We start from the raw sequence: 17,445 nt of genomic DNA, 5'->3' as shown, positions 1-17,445 counted from the left end.
TTGGGGCCATGCCAAACTTCCTAAGTCTTCTGAGGAAGACCTTCCTAAGTCTTCTGAGGAAGACCTTCCTAAGTCTTCTTAAGTCTTCTTTGGCCATTGCCGTCGATATGGGTAGTCCACGACAAGCTGCTGGTAATATTTACTGCTAGAAATTTAAAGCTTTCAACCAACTCTCCATCGGTGCTGTCAACGTATGATATGGGTATGGGTACCACTTCACTTCCTGAAGTCGATCACCATCCCCTTTGTCCTGCTGACATTGAGAGAAAGGTTGTAGGAAGGAACTGCAGATGCTGGTTTACACCGAAGATAGACACAAAATGCTGGAGTAACTCAGCAGGTCGGGCAGCATCTCTGGAGAATAAAGTAGATGACGTTTCGGGTCGAGACCCTTCTTTGTCCTTTTTCTCCAGAAATGCTGCCTGACCAGCTGAGTTACTCCAGAATTTTGTGTCCATCTTGAGAGAAAGGTCATTGTCTTGACACCAGGTCAATGTCCTTGCTGTGCTCGATCTCATCATTATTTGATATTTGGCCCACAACAGTGGTGTCGTCCACAAATTTGTAAATTTAATTGGATTTGTACTTGGCTGCACAGTTGTGGGTGTATAAGGAGTAAAGAAGGAAGGTGAGAAGCAAGGTCCCATCTTTGTGGAGCACCAGTGTTGAAGACGACCGTAGAGGATGATTTGTCCCATATCCTCACTGATTAGAGTCTGGTGGTCAGAAAGTCGAGTATCCAGTTGCAGAGATGAATGCTGACTCCAAGTTCCACGTGTTTGGTGATGAGCTTGGATGGGATCATGGTATTAAAAGCAAAGCTGTAGTTTATGAATAGGTTTCTCTCTAATCCAGGGATGAGTGTAGGGCCAGGGAGATGGCATCAACATTGGACCTGTCGTGATGGTAGACAATCTGCAATGGGTCACGGCTGTTTGGTGGACTGGATTTAATGTGAATCGAACTTCTCAAAGCTCTTCATGATGGTGGATGTCAAGGCCACTGGACGGTAGTTATTGAGGCATGAGATCTTGCTTTTCTTCGGCACCGTGATAATAGTGGTCTTCTTGAAGCAGGTGGGTACCTCAGACCCTACATAAACTTGATGGACTGAAGGCCCCGCTTCTTTGTCATAAGGAAATATGAGAAATTAGTTTCATGTCAAGCATTATAAAATTCAAAATTTAATTTTTGAATTACTAAACGAGGCTGCATTTGGAATACAGTGGAGTTTTGGGCTCTACAGTGGAGAAAAATTGATGAGATAATAGGAGGATACAAAATGTATTGACAAAATGCTGTCTGGCATACGAAAATTGTGAACATTTGGAGCTTCTTTCACTGATTACATGGATAGAAAGTAGCCTGTTTCATAGAGTCACATTCACGCAGTATGGATAATGTGCTTATAGCTGATAACCATCAGGCTGACAGCTCATAATGAGAAGACATAAATACAAAAATATATATCGTAGCTTTGAAGCAAGGCAGTTGAAAGTTTTTTGCATGCTAGTGTTATGGTGTTGATGGTTGTTACTTGAATGATTAAAACAGTTATCATGTTGTCAGGTAATAATGGCTTATTTTAGTGATTGGAAAAAAAAGGGAGTTAAAGGTGAATGGGAGAGAATGGAACATGTTATTAGAACTATCTGATGCCTTGACATGATGAAATATTCATGTAGAGTCTTGATGACTCTGTACCACATGTGAAGCAGAGTCTCTATACTAACTCACAGGATTCAAAACCCCTTGGTTTATTTTGCAATCTGCAGCTTAGATTGGTTTGCATAAGAACTGTGAAACCAAACACAGCAGCAATTCCCTAATCTGCAGTTTATAATTGAACTGCAAATTATTTGATGTGTATTGGTCATGGGAAGGAAATAGGTCCATAAACCCACTTTGCTGGCTTTTCCCCTGAACTTCCCGGACACTGGGCATGTCCTCACCTTGTCCTGTGATTTATTTGAAAAGTATGTGAGACAGTCATTCAGGCTCAGAACTACTTTCTTCCACTTCGGTTCAAGGTTGACTGATGAGGCCAGAAGGGGATCAATGAACTTTGTTGCACATGGTGTTGGAGATGCTTGATGGAGCAGGTAGTTGGATTATGTGCATGCTCCCCTCGGGGAAATTCAAAGTTCCCGGTGCTCTCTCTGGTATTTTATTTTACATTTTCAATATTTGGATAATATCTTATATTGCTTAGATTCAGGCATCTTTTGTAGCAATCTGATGTCAGGAATGCAAATGATGAGGTGGAAAAGAACCTCTTAATCAATGCCTGTATTTGCCATAAAGTGGGTCCCTTCATGTGAAAAATGGTACATATTTAGATAGAACATAGAACGGTGCAAGAACAGCATAGCACAGGAGCAGGCCCTTCGATCTGCAATGTCCATGCAAACTGATACCAAGTTAAACTAATCTCTTCTGCATGCACATGATCCATGTCCCTCCATTCCCTGTATATCCATGGCTATCTGCAGGAACTTTATTATCATGGAGAGTGTTACACATTCAAGTCAGGTTGGTTGAGGGTTTATGGATGAAGCCCATTCTCTCATAAATTTCAGTAAAATGTCAGCAATCAAGTCGAGCTTGACATTCAAATGTGCACATCTGTAAGTATGGTCTATGTGTGTTGCAGTTCAACAAGTTGCATCTTGGCCAGAATTTATTGAAAATTTGGTGGTAAACTGCTGTTTTGAACTTCTGCAATCCTTCTGAGAGGTACTATTACGGTGTGTCTGGGCAAGTAATTCTAGTATATAGATCCAGTGTCAATGGGGGACTACAATATTTCTCCAAATCAGGATGTTGTGTAACATGGAGGGGAACCTGCAGATGATGGATTCCCCATGCATCTGCTACACATGTTCATCATCGTGATAGAAGTCAGTTGTTGGATAGCCTGGATCAGAAACTGCAGCATAATTTATAGAAGGTACATGCCACAGCCATGATGGAGAGAATTAATGTTTAGGATGCTAAATGTGGTGCCAATCAAGGGGCTGCTTAATAATTGTCAGGCAAAGCATCTTGAGAGCCATTGTGGCTTGCTCATCTGGGCAAAATAAGATCATTCCATCACATTCCTTATTTGAGCTTGTATATAGTGAAAATGCCTTGGGGTGTCAGGAAATGAATCACTTGCCACAGGATAATGTGCTTGTGGCCTGATCTTGTAACCAAATTATTTATATGACTGGTCCAGTTGTGTTTTTAATGCATGGTAATGACCATTGATGGTGGGATACTTGACAATGGTGATGCATTGAATGTCAAGGTTAGGTGGTTAGACTCGCCCTGCTTGAGATGGTCATTGGTTTGGACATTTGTAGCTTGTTGGTATGTGCTGGTTCATTTGCTGAGGCTTTGCAAAAGAAATTGAACATTGTGAAATCATCAGTGAATATTTTCACTTCTGATAGAAACATAAATAGGTGCATGAGTCACCATTTGGCCCTTCAATGTTTTTCCTCATCTCAGTCCTACGTGGCCTACCCCTTATTCTTAAACAGTAACCTGTGGATCTGGACTCCCCCAACATGGGGAACATTTTTCCTGCATCTAGCCGGTCCAACCCCTTAAGAATTTTATATGTTTCTATAAGATCCCCTCTCATCATTCTAAATTCCAATGAATACAACCCCAGTCGACCCATTCTTTCCTCGTATGTCAGTCCCGCCATCCCAGGAATAAACCTGGCGAACCTATGCTGCACTCCCTCAATAGCAAGAATGTCCTTCCTCAAATTAGGAGAACAAAATTGCACACAATACTCACCAGGGCCCTGTACAACTGCAGTAGGACCACCTTGCTCCTAAACTCAAATCCTCTCGCAATGAAGGCCAACATGCCATTAGCTTTCTTCACTGCCTGCTGTACCTGCATGCATACTTTCAGTGACTGATGTACAAGGGCACCCTGGTTTTGTTGCACCTCCCCTTTTCATAATCTGACACCATTCAGATAATAATCTTCCTGTTCTTGCCACCAAAGTGGATAACCTCTCATTAATCCACATTCTTATGCATCTGCCCACTCACCCAACCTATCCAAATCACCCTGCAGCCTCATAGCATCGTCCTCGCAGTTCACTCTGCCACCCAGCTTTGTGTCATCCGCAAACTTGGAGATGTTGCATTTAATTCCTTCCTCTAAATCGTTAATATATATTGTAAATAACTGGGGTCCCAGCACTGAGTTTATTTGTGTCTTCCTTAGTGAAGACAGAACCAAATTACTCATTTAACTGGTCTGCCATTTCCTAGTTTCCCATTATGAATTCACCTGTTTATGACTGTTGGGGACCTACATTTATCTTCACTAATCTTTTCCTCTTCACATATCTTTGCATGTGTTGAAAGAAAGATCATTGAAGGAACAAATGAGGATGATTCAACTAAATACTGCTCTGTGGAACACCTACAGTGATGTTCTGAAGCTGGGATGATTGACCTTCAACAACAAGAGTTGAAGCAATTTCTCATTCATCCTGGATTAGTTCCAGCAAAAAGGTTGCAATATATTGGAGACAAAGATGCCAAGAAGCAAATTCGAAAGTACGTAGAGTTATGAGGAGCTTTGGTTAACACCATCATGCAATGGAACTGGGGTGAACCATGGCATGCCTGCCATCATGTAGCAGACATAAAATGATGATCAATTTCCACAGCAACCAAAAATGAAATCAAAAGTTTTTATCAGATCAGGGAAGATAGTGGATGGTGGGTAATTCTGCTATCTGCATTCTTCTTTGAGTAATCGCACTGTTGAGACCTTGCCTTGGTGCATCTTGATTGAAGTAATCCACACTGCAATTTGAAGAACAGTTCTTCAGGCACGTGGGAAAAGGTACTTCAGGAGGAATATAGTCTGCTTTTGATCCTGCTTTGATTTTCATTTGGTAGCAAGATCAGCTATAGAGTCAAGAATATCATGTTAAGGCCGTTTGCATTGGGGATATTGTGGTTTGGGAAAATTTCCAAAGTATTGTATCTACCAGCAAGAAGTTTATTACTTGTCCATCCTTAATATGTTCTTCTCCCATCTAGTCTCTCAGTTGGTGTGGGGGGGGGGGGGGGGGGGGGTAAGAAGAAAAGAAATAAGAGCAGGAGCTCATTTGGTCCTTTGTACATTCTATGCTTCTCATTACCATTGTATAACTCCAAATTCCTTTAATATTTAAAAATCTTTCAATCTGTGCCTTGCATATCAAGCAAATCTCAGATAATCCACTGTCCAATGGCCTGTGTGAGTAGAAATGAAGTGTGGTAACCAAGGCCTCAATAATTTAGAAATCTAGATCGTTCGATGATTATTACCACACTGCTTTCAAACTCGCCAAATCTGAGGTCCCCACACTTTCTTTCCATTATTGAGACCCTAGTTCCTGCATCCTCGTAACATTTATTGGGGCCTTGGTTACCATGCTCCATTTCCACTTACCTGGTTCCAGCGTTCCCTTTAATCTTATAAGAAGATAACTGCAGATGCTGGTACAAATCGAAGGTATTTATTCACAAAGTGCTGGAGGAACTCAGCAGGTCAGGCAGCATCTCGGGAGAGAAGGAATGGGTGACGTTTCGGGTCGAGACCCTTCTTCAGACTTGATCTTGCCTGGCTCACTGGCTTATCATAATGCTGTGTAATGTCTTAAAAAAAATAAAATTTAAAAGTGTTTGTAGCCTCCAACCATCCATCGATTGCGAATAGAGAAGGCCAAAGCACTGATCATTATGGAACTCGATGTGGCCAAGAGGAAAACTCCAGAATGATCTATTGCTTCCCTGCTGCTATGTTCAGGATGTCATAGGGTTATAGTAATGTAGTACAGAAGTAGGCCCTTCGATCCAACTTGTCCATGCCGACCAGAATGCCCATTTATGCTTGCCTTATTTTGCCCATGATTGATTAATGCCCTTCTACATATTTCCTATTTATGTAACTGTCTAAATGTCTTTTAAATGGTGTTAAAGTACCTGCCTCAACCGTTTGCTTGAGTAGCTTGAGTAACATATTGAGAAGCTTGAGACAATACGTAGAGATCCAATGAGTAATGAGGCAGTATTCAACCTTAACAAACAAAACTGCAAATGATGGATTGTCACAATTTCCGAACACTTTGGGAACAATGACGAAATATTGATTCACGAGTTAAGGTCTTGAATTGAATGAAGGCGGATTTCAAAAAGACGACCTGGCAATAGATTGAGAGCAAATGTTTGCAAGTAAAATGACAGCTCTCAAGTGGAAGCCTGTTAAAAGAGACTACAAGAGTTCAGAGCAAGCATGTTCCAGTAATGGTGAAAGGCAAAAATGGCAAGATTGCAGATGATACAAAAGTGGGTGGTATTGTAGATAGTGAAGATAGTTGTAAAAAAATGCAGCAGGGCCATTCTTAGTCACGTGTGTGACCACAAATGTGAAAAATTGTGGAATACATCTCTAATTCTGAAAGCATTACAGGTATATTGTTTTCGACTGTATATATGACTTATAATGTCAAAGTTTATCAAATGAAATTTTTATATGTCATGTTGACAATGTTTGTTTAGGGCCAGAAGTCAAATATGACTGGGCACGTGTGTGACCTCACATGGTCACACACGTGACCAGTCCTATTTGACCTCTGACCCTAAATTAACATTGTCAGCATAATATATAAACGTTTCACTTGATAAACTTCGACATAAGTCATATATACTGTACAAAACAATATACCTGTAATGCTTTCAGAATTAGAAGAGATGTATTTCACAATTGTTCATATTTTTGGCCACACACGTGACTACGAATGGCCCTGCAGGATTGTGATTGGTTGGCCAGGTGGGCTGAGGGATAGTTGATGGAATTTAAGACAGAGAAATGTGAGATGTTGCATTTTGGAAAGTCTAACATGGGCAAGACCTACACAGTGAATGATAAGGCTCTGGGGAGTGTTATAGAGCAGAGGGATCTAGGAGTGCAGGTACATAGTTCCTTGAAGGTGGGAGTTGCAGATAGATAGAGTGGTCAAAAAGGCTTTTGGCACATTGGCCTTCATCAGTCGGAGTATTGAGTATAGAAGTTTGGAGGTCATTTTGCAGTTATTTAAGACGTTGGTGAGGCCGCATTTAGTATTGTGTTCAGTTCTGGACACCATGTTATAGGCAAAATGCTGTCTAAAAGGGTAAAGAGAAGATTTACGAGGATGTTGCCAAGACTCAAGGGTCTGAGCTGTAAAGAGAGGTTGAGTAGGCTGGGAGTCTATTCCTTGAAGCACAGGAGTTTAAAGGGTGATCATATAGAGGTGTATAAAATCATGAGAGGAATAGGTCGGGTAGATGCACATTCTCTTCCCCAGAGTAGGGGAATCGAGGATCAGAGAACATACGTTTAAGGTGAAGGGGAAAAGATTTAATAGGAATTTGAGGGGTGACTTTTTCACTCAAAGGGTGGTGGGTATATAGAACGAGCTGCCAGAGGAGGTAGTGGAGATGTTTAAGAAACAGTTAAACAGGTAAATGGGTAGGATCGGTATGTAGGGATATGGGCCAAACCTATGTAGGTGGGACTAGTGTAGCTGGGACATGTTGGCCGGTGTGGGCAAGTTGGGCCGAAGTGCCTGTTTCCATGCTGTATGACTTTATGACGCTATTAGTGAATCTTGGATAATAATAGATAATGATCAGAAACAAAATGGAAACGTATGGCAGATATGTGCAACTGGGATTGAAGGAGAATCTTGAGGATTATAAAATGTGTAGGAGAGAACTTAAAGAAGTCTGGGAAACAATAAAAGAGCCCATGAAATATCCTTGGCAAATAAGATGAAGGAGAATAAATCATAGGAGCAGAATTAGGCTATTTGGCTAATCGAGTCTACTCTGCCATTCAATCATGGCTGACCTATCTTTCCCTCTCAACCCCATTCTCCTGCCTTCTCCCCATAACCTTTGACACCCTTACTAATCAAGAACCTTTCAATTTCTGCTTTAAAAAAAGATTTGGCCTCCACAGCCATCTGCGACAATGAATTCCACGGATTCACCACCCTCTGGATAAAGAAATTCCTCTTCATCTCCAAGTAAATAACATCCACTGACTCTCATTTGCCTATCCTGCTATTTACTTCCTCAAAGAATTCTAATAGAATGGGTGGCATGGTGGCACAGAGGCAGAGTTGCTGCCTTACAGTGCCAGAGACCCAGGTTCAATCCTGACTATGGGTGCTTGTCTGTACGGAGTTTGTACGTTTTCCCCATGGCATGCGTGGGTTTCCTCCGCGATCTCCGATTTCTTCCCGCACACCAAAGACGTACAGGTTTGTAGGTTAATTGGCTTGGTATAATTGTAAATTGTCCCTAGTGTATGTAGGATAGTGTTAGAGTGCATGGATCGCTGGTTGGTGTGGACTTTGTGGGCTGAAGGCCCTGTATCTCTAAACTAAAGATTTGTCAGGCAAGATCTTCCCTTCACAAAACCATGCTGACCATGCCGGCCTATTTTAGTATGTGCTTCAAAGTACTCCGTAACCTCATCCTCTATAATGCATTCTAAAATATTACCAACCACTGAAGTCGGGCTAACCGGCCTATAGTTTCCCCTCTTTTGCCTTGCTGTCTTCTTGAACAGTGGAGTAACATTTTCAATTTTCCATCCTCTAGAACTACTCCTGACTCTATTGATTCTTGACAGATCACCACTAATGCTTTCAAAATATCTGAATCTACCTATAAGAATGCTGGGTGTAGTCCATCTGGTCAAGTGACTTATCCAGACCTTCAGACCTTTCAGCTTCCCAAGCACCTTCTCCTTGGTTATAGCAACACTAACTTCTGCCCCCTGACTCGCTTGAGTTTCTGGCATGGTGCTGGTGTCTTCCACTGTGAAGACTGATACAAAAAATGTATTCAATTCATCCACCATTTCTTTATTCCCCATTATTACATTTCCAGTGTCATTTTCCAGAGGGTCAATCACCACTCTTGCCTCCCTTTCACTCTTTATAAACATAGCACAAAAAGTAAGGAAATTTGTGTTTGGTAGATTATTTCTTTGTTGTAACAATGCTTCTTGGCAATAAATCTTATACCGTTGGAAAGCCTGTTTATTTCCCTTTTAAATGGTGCCACATTTGTAAGGAACATGCATTTGTGGGATGAGCAGCAGAGCTGAGTATGTGGGTTGCGCCCATGAAAAATCTGCCAAATCTCTGCCAATGCCAAACAGCTTATTCTGCCATTGACTCTTGTTCGGTGTTGTTTGGTGGATTGGATGATTGAAGTCTGAAGAAACAAGACATATTGGCAATTTAACAATTTATTCATTTAATAAACAGGAGCTTCAGTAGCGTGTGGAAGAACCATACACAGCCACAACAGCCTGGCACCTCCTCCTCATGCTGGTCATCATCCTGGTCACACACTGTTGTGGGATGGCATCCCATTCTTCAACCAGCATTTGTCGCAAGTCAGCCAACGTGGTTGTGTTGGTCACTCTGGCGCGAACAGCACGCCCAAGCTGATCCCACAAGTGTTCAGTGGGGTTGAGGTCAGGACTGCTGGCAGGCCATTCCATCCTCTCCACTCCCAAATTCTGGAGGTAGTCTCTGAGAAACCCTGCTCTGTGGGGGCGAGCATTGTCATCTTGGAGGATAGAGTTCGGTCCCAGACTGTGGAAATATGGGATTGCCACTGGTTGCAGAATCTCATCTCGTTATCTCTCTGCATTGAGATTGCCTCCAATGATGACAAGCCTCGTTTTTCCAGTGAGGGAGATGCCGCCCCACACCATCACACTGCCTCCACCAAAAGATGTTACTCTATCGGTGCAGCAATCAGCATAGCGTTCTCCGCGTCTTCTCCACACTTTGACCCTATGATACAACTGCCGTAGGCAGAATATGGACTCATCGCTGAACATAACATTCCTCCACATGTTCAGGTTCCAGTGCACGTGTTGCCGACACCAGCGCAAACGGGCCTGACGGTGAAGGGCAGTCATGGCAGGCCTCCTGGCAGCCCTATGAGACCGGAGATCGGCTGCGTGCAGTCTATTCCGAATTGTCTGGGCAGAGAGCCGTCGGCCATATCGTCCTGCAAACCTTGACTGCAAATCTGTAGAAGACAGCCTACGGTTCCTAAGTGCTGGCAGGGTGAGGAAACGGTCTTCTTCAGGTGTCGTCTTTTTGGGACGCCCACTTCGCGGCCTGTCTCTGACATCCCCCGTTATATGGAACTTGGCCTTCACTTTGGAGATGGTACTAGGGCTCACTCCAAATAATGCCGCAACTTGGTTTTGCGGAACACCAGCTTGAAGTTGCCCTATCGCACGGGCCCTATCCAGATCAGTCAAACGTGGCATGCCGATTATTGGAGCAGACACCTACTGACCACTGTAGCAGGGCCCATGCTCACAGATGCTGCCAATCAGGTGCCAATCAGGCACCTGATTGTCAGCACCTGGGGGTACCAGAAGCTCAAAACAAGAGTCAATAGCAACAACAGAATAAGCTGTTTGGCATTGGCAGAGAAGATTTGGCAAATTTTTCATGGGCGCAACCCATATACTCAGCTCTGCTGCTCATCCTACAAATGCATGTTCCTTACAAATGTGGCACCATTTAAAAGGGAAATAAACAGGCTTTCCAACGGTATAAGATTTATTGTCAAGAAGCATTGTTACAACAAAGAAATAATCTACCAAACACAAATTTCCTTACTTTTTGTGCTATGTTCTGGAAAAAAAAACTTTTAGTATCCTCTTTTATGTTATTGGCTTCCTGAGCATATTTCAACTTTGCTCCACTTATTGCCTTTCTAGTTGCCTTCTGCTGGCTTTTAAAAGCTTCCCAATCCTCTTGCTTCCTGCTAATCTTTGCAATATGATATGCCTTCTCTTTTACCTTTCTGCAGTCTTTAACATCCTTTGTCAGCCACGGTCACCTCATTCTCCCCTTAGAATGTTTCTTCCTCTTTGCGATGAAAAGATCCTGTGTCTTCCATATTGCTCCTAGAAACTCCTGCCATTGCTGTTTGCACTGTCATTCCTGCTGGGGTTCCTTTCCAAGGAGACAGAAGTTCACCTGCACCTCCTCCAACCTCATCTATTGCATCCGCTGCTCTAGCTGTCAACTTCTTTACATCGGCGAAACCAAACGCAGGCTCGGCAATCGCTTCGCTCAACACTTTCGCTCATTCCGCCTTAACCAACCTGATCTCCCAGTGGTTGAGCACTTCAACTCCCACTCCCAGTCTGACCTTTCTGTCATGGGCCTCCTCCAGTGCCATAGTGAAGCCCACCGGAAATTGGAGGAACAGCACCTCATATTTCGCCTGGGCAGCTTGCAGCCCAGTGGTATGAACATTGACTTCTCCAACTTTAGATAGTTCCTCTGTCCCTCTCTTCCCCTCCCCTTCCCAGAACTCCCACTGTCTTCCTGTCTCCACCTATATCCTTCCTTTGTCCCACCCCCTGACATCAGTCTGAAGAAGGATCTCGACCTGAAGCATCACCCATTCCTTCTCTCCTGAGATGCTGCCTGACCTGCTGCGTTACTTCAGCATTTTGTGAATAAATACCTTTGATTTGTACCAGCATCTGCAGTTATTTTCTTACATTACATCTTTAGCCAGCTCCTCCCTCATGCCTCTGCAGTTACTTTTCCTCAACAGTAATATCGACACATCTGATTTCATCTTACCCCTCTCAAACTGCAGGATGAACTTGATCATATTATGGTCTCTACCTCCTGGGGGTTTCTTCACCTTGAGCTCCCTAATCAAATCTGGTTCATTACATAATACCAAATCCAGGATCACCTTTTCCCTAGTAGGCTCAACCACAAGCTGTGCTAAGAAGCCATCTCATCAGCACACTACAAATTCCTTCTCTTGAAATCCAGTACCTACCTGATTTTCCCTGTTTACCTGCATATTGAAATCCCTCTTGCCCACTGTAACATTTCCATTTTTACACGCCGATTGTATCTCCTTTTGTAATTTGTACCCTACATTTTGGCTACTGTTTGGAGGCCTGTATCTTAGTCCTATCGGGGTCTTTTTACCTTTGCAATTTCTTAACTCTTCCCACAAGGATTCTACATCTTCTGATCCGTTATCATCTCTTGCAAAGGATTGAATTTCATTCCTTACCTGTAGAGCAACCCCACCCACTCTGCCCACCTGCCTCTCTTTTCGATAGGATTTGTATCCTTCAATGAATGCCAGGACATTCTACAATTAAATAGGAGCAAGTTGGTAGCCAGTAAAAGAGTGAGTCTCCTACGGAGCTGAAGGGAAAATTAAGGCTCTCGACCCGAAACATCTCCAATTCCTTTTCTCCAGAGATGCTGTCTGACCTGCTGAGTTACTCCAGCTTTTTGTGTCAATCTTTGGTTTAAACCAGCATCTGCAGTTCCTTCCTATATGAATCTATATGTACTAAGGTGAAGGAAATGGAAGATAGTGAGTTAAGGGAGTGGTATGTGGATAATCTGGACTAGATCAGTATTAAGAAGGAGAAGCTGTTTGATGTCATGAGATGTTTGAAAGTTGATAAATCCCTAGAGGTGTATGAGATTTATCCCAAGTTGCTATGGGAAACCAGGGAGAAGATAGCTGGTGCATTGATGAAGACTAATGCATCTTTGTTAGTCACAGGTAAGGTACCACAAAACTGAAAGATAATTAATGTTGTTCCTTTATTTGAGAAGGGCACCAGGGATAAGCCAAGTAACTAAAGGAGAATGAGCCCGATACCAGTGGAAGGCAAAGTATTGGGGAAAATTGGAAGGGATTTGATTTATGTACATTTGGAAAGGCACAGACTGATTAGTCATCGTCAGCATGGTCAGAAATGAACTGGAGGCGAGAAAAAGGCCAGAACATATCAGGGCCGGCAACAGATGACCTGTCCGTAATAGCCCATTGTTGGCTGGGGAAAATGTGATAACAGGAGAGGACAAACAGACAAAAGAACAACAGAACAACAGAAGATAGCAAAAAGGGCAATACGGGCTGAAAAGATGAAATGATGGCCAAGAATATAAAGGACAGTAAAAGCTTCTTTAGGTATGTTAAGAGAAAAAGATTAGTCAAGGCAAATGTGGGTCCCTAGAAGGCAGAATCGGGTGAAATTATTATGGGTAACAAGGAATTGGCAGAAGAGTTGAACAGGTACTTCGGATCTGTCTTCACTAAGGAAGACACAAACAATCTCCCAGATGTACTAGTGTACAGAGGATCACTAGTGGCGGCGCTGCCCTGCAGCTGCGGCTCGCCGGCAGTCTGTTTGTCTTTTTTCTTTTCTTGTCTATTTGTTAGTGTTAGATGTATGAAATAGTCTATCTTTAGCTGTGTATATGTGGTGGGGGGGTGGGGGAAACCTTTAAAAATCTCTTCCTCAACGGAGATGCGACCCTTTCCAAGTCGTATCTCCGTTTGCGCTGGGAAAAAAAACGCGGGGCCTTCCATCGCCCGGTGCGGCTCGGCCGCTGGACTTAACAATGCCCGGTGCGGCTCGGCCGCGGGGCCTTCCATCGCCCGGTACGGCTGCGGGACGGTTCAGCGCCAGGTGCGGCTCGGCCGCGGGGCCTTCCATCGCCCGGTACGGCCGCGGGACGGTTCAGCGCCAGGTACGGCTCGGCCGCGGGGCCTTCCATCGCCCGGCGCGGCTCGGCCGCGGGACCTAACATCACCCGGCGCGGCTCGGTCGCGGGACCTAACATCGCCCGGCGCGGCTCAGCCGCGGGACTTTACATCGCTGGTGCGGCTCGGCCGCGGGGCCTTCCATCGCCCGGCGCGGCTCGGCCGCGGGACTTTACATCACTGGTGCGGCTCGGCCGCGGGGCCTTCCATCGCCCGGCGCAGCTCGGCCGCGGGACTTAGCTGCGCACGGTACGGCCGCGGGGCCTTCCATCGCCCGGCTCGGCCGTGGGATGTTTCAGCGCCCGGTGTGGCTCGGCCGCGGGGACTTGGGCGTGGGGAAGAGAGCGGAAGTTTTGTTGCCTCCATCACAGTGAGGGGGTGTTTGGAGTCACTGTGATGGGTGTTTGTGTTGGGGTTATGTGTCTTGTGTTTCTTTTTTTGTGTGACTGCTGGTAACGTAATTTCGTTCGGTACCTCGGTACCGAATGACAAATAAAGGCTCTGTATTCTCTGTATATTCTGTATCAAGGGAGACAGAGGAACTGAAAGAAATTTGCATTAGGCGAGAAATAGTATTGGGTAGACTGATGGGACTGAAGGTTGATCAATCCCCAGAGCCTGATGATTTGCATCCCAGGGTACTCAAGGAGGTGGCTCAAGAAATCGTGGACACATTGGTGATCATTTTCCAATGTTCAATTGATTCAGGATCAGTTCCTGTGGATTGGATGGTAGCTAATGTTATCCCACTTTTCAAGAAAGGAGCGAGAAAGAAAACAGGGAATTATAGACCAGTTAGCCTGGCATCGGTGGTGGGGAAGATGCTGGAGTCAATTATTAAAGAGGTAATAAAGGCGCATTTGGATGGCGGTAAAAGGATTGGTCCAAGTCAGCATGGATTTATGAAGGGGAAATCCTGCTTGACTAATCTTCTGGAATTTCATGAGGATGTGACCAGTAAAATGGATAAAGGAGACCCAGTGGATGTAGTGTATCTAGACTTTCAGAAAGCCTTTGATAAGGTCCCACACGGGAGGTTGGTGAGCAAAATTAGAGCACATGGTATTGGGGGTAGAGTATTGACATGGATAGAGAATTGGTTGGCAGACAGGAAGCAAAGAGTAGAAATAAACGCGTCCTTTTCAGAATGGCAGGCAGTGGAGAGTGGAGTGCCGCAAGGTTCGGTGCTGGGGCCGCAACTATTTACAATATATATTCATGATTTGGATGATGGAATTAGAAGTAATACTAGCAAGTTTGCGGATGACACAAAGCTGGGTGGCAGTGTGAACTGCGAAGAGGATGTTAGGAGGTTGCAGGGTGACTTGGACAGGTTGAGTGAGTGGGCAGATGCATGGCAGATGCAGTATAATGTAGATAAATGTGCGGTTATCCACTTTGGGGGCAAAAATAAGGAGGCAGATTATTATCTCAATGGTGTCAGGTTAGGTAAAGGGGAAGTGCAACGAGACCTTGGTGTCCTTGTACACTATTCACTGAAAGTAAGCATGCAGGTACAGCAGGCATTGAAGAAAGCTAATGGCATGTTGGCTTCATAACGAAAAGATTTGAGTACAGGAGCAAAGAAGTCCTTCTGCAGTTGTACAGGGTCCTGGTGAGACCACATCTGAAGTATTGTGTGCAGTTTTGGTCTCCTAATTTGAGGCAGGACGTCCTTGCTATTAAGGCAGTGCTGCGTAGGTTCACGAGGTTAATCCCTGGGATGGAGACACTGTTATATGAGGAAAGATTGGAAAGACTGGGCTTGTATTCACTGGAGTTTAGAAGGATGAGAAGGGATCTTATAGAGATGTATAAAATTATAAAAGGACTAGACAAGCTAGATACAGGAAAAATGTTCCCAATGTTGAGGGAGTTCAGAACCAGGGGACACAGTCTAAGAATAAAGGGGAGGCCATTTAAAACTGGTGAGAAGAAACTTTTTCACCCAGAGAGTTGTGAATTTGTGGAATTCTCTGCCACAGAAGGCAGTGGGGGCCAATTCACTGGATGAATTTAAAAGAGAGTTAGATAGAGCTCTAGGGGCTCGTGGAATCAAGGGATATGGGGAGAAGGCAGGCACAGGTTACTGATTGTAGATGATCAGCCATGATCACAATGCATGGCGGTGCTGGCTTGAAGGGCCAAATGGCCTCCTGCAACTATTTTCTATGTTTCTAAGTAGATGCACGGATGTTACCAGTGGAACTGTTAGGACGACTCGGGTGGAGGTGGAGAGAGGGGGGAGGAAATGAGAGTCAAGTCAAGCGTGTTTTATTGTCATATGTCCCAGAAAAATCAATGAAATTCTTACTTGCAGCAGAACAGAATATGTAAACATAATACACTGTAAACAATACATTGTAATAACGAAGAAAAACAGTTCAGGAGTTACTTAAAATTAGAGAAATCAACTTTCATACCGCTGGGTTGTAAGTTGCCCAAGCAAAATATGGGGTGTTGTTCCAATTCCACAGAGTGTGTGGCCCCACTCTGACAGCAGAGAGCTCATAATGGAAAGGGGAGTTAAAATGTTTGGTAACTGGGAGATCACGTAAGCCAAGGACTGAGCGTAAGTGTTCAACGAAACAATCTCCAAATCGCTCAATCACGCCGACATATAGGAGCCCACACAGACGGAGATAAGGTTAGAGGAGGTGCAAGTAAACCTTGGCCTCACCTGAAAGGACTGTCAGGGTCCCTAAATGGAGACGAGAGTGGAGGCATAAAGACACAAATTGCTTCTAAAATTGGTTTGGTGATAGGAAGCAGAGGAAAGCTTAAAATATGTTATTCTGTTTGGAAGTCTGTGACCAGTGGTTTGGTCCAAGGGACTGGGAGCAGTTTTGGGAGCCTTGTTATTTGTGAACTATATTAACAAATTGGTGGTGATTGTAGAAGGTGTGATTAGTAAGTTTGTAGATGACATAAAAATTGGTGGTTTTGTGGACAGCATTTGATTTGCAATTATTTTACATTAAGAAAAATATATGTTATGCCCATAATAAGAAAGCAAGCCTTCCAACAAAATCTTTTTGACCATTTGGTTCAATGCAGAAAATCACACTTTGCCAATGCTGTGCTTAATCTTCATCTACAGATATCAAAAATTCTCTGGTATTTCAACTTATTCTTCATGAATAGAAGGCAATTATAATTAAAAATAAAAATAATCTTTCATAATGTAGTTTAATTTTCTGCTTACTTTTAAGCTTTTGTTTTTAACCATTATATTGGAAAGGAAAGATTTAGAGGGATATGGGCCTAATGGGACTAGCTTAGGTGTCCATCTTGGTTGGCATAGGCGGGTCAGGCTAAAGTGTCTGTTTCTTTTGTTTTATTAGTCTATGACTATGTTTTTTAAATTTTATTTCTGTTTAATGCAGGACTGTCTACCAGGGTCTCAAGACTTCAGAGAAACACAATGCACAGAATTTAATAACATTGCATTTCGTGGGAAGTTTTATACCTGGAAACCGTACGTTGGAGGTATTGGTATTTTTTATTATTGTCATGTATATTGAGATGCATTGGAAAATTTTGTTTTTCAATAGTTAGTGTAATGATACAACAAAATGAAATGTTACAATAGATAGTGGTAAAGAGAAAATAAACAGAGTGCAGAATACAGTGGCACAGTAAAAAAAAAAAAGTGCAAGGCCCACAATTAGGGTAGATTGGAAGATTAGGAATTCATCTTTAGTATGTGAGAAGTCTCATAACAGCAGGAAAGAAGCTGTTCTTGAATCGGGTGGTATGTTCTTTCAGCTTTTATATCTTCTGCTCAGTGGGATTATGCAGACAT

General features: G+C 43.5%; 1 protein-coding gene across 1 annotated transcript in view; it reads left to right on the top strand.

Moving 5' to 3' along the window:
• LOC144607203 (A disintegrin and metalloproteinase with thrombospondin motifs 6-like) overlaps window positions 1–17,445 on the top strand; it is a 188,147-nt gene that overhangs the window by 131,471 nt on the left and 39,231 nt on the right. Inside the window, exon 14 of the mRNA XM_078423883.1 lies at window positions 17,027–17,129. Coding sequence (XP_078280009.1) covers window positions 17,027–17,129 — 103 coding nt within the window. The remainder of the gene's footprint in view (window positions 1–17,026; window positions 17,130–17,445) is intronic.

Source organism: Rhinoraja longicauda, chromosome 28, assembly GCF_053455715.1.
Source record: "Rhinoraja longicauda isolate Sanriku21f chromosome 28, sRhiLon1.1, whole genome shotgun sequence".
Taxonomy (NCBI): Eukaryota; Metazoa; Chordata; class Chondrichthyes; order Rajiformes; family Arhynchobatidae; genus Rhinoraja; species Rhinoraja longicauda.
The sequence above is the reverse complement of the archived record's forward strand: the minus strand, read 5'-3'. Positions and strand labels throughout refer to the sequence as shown.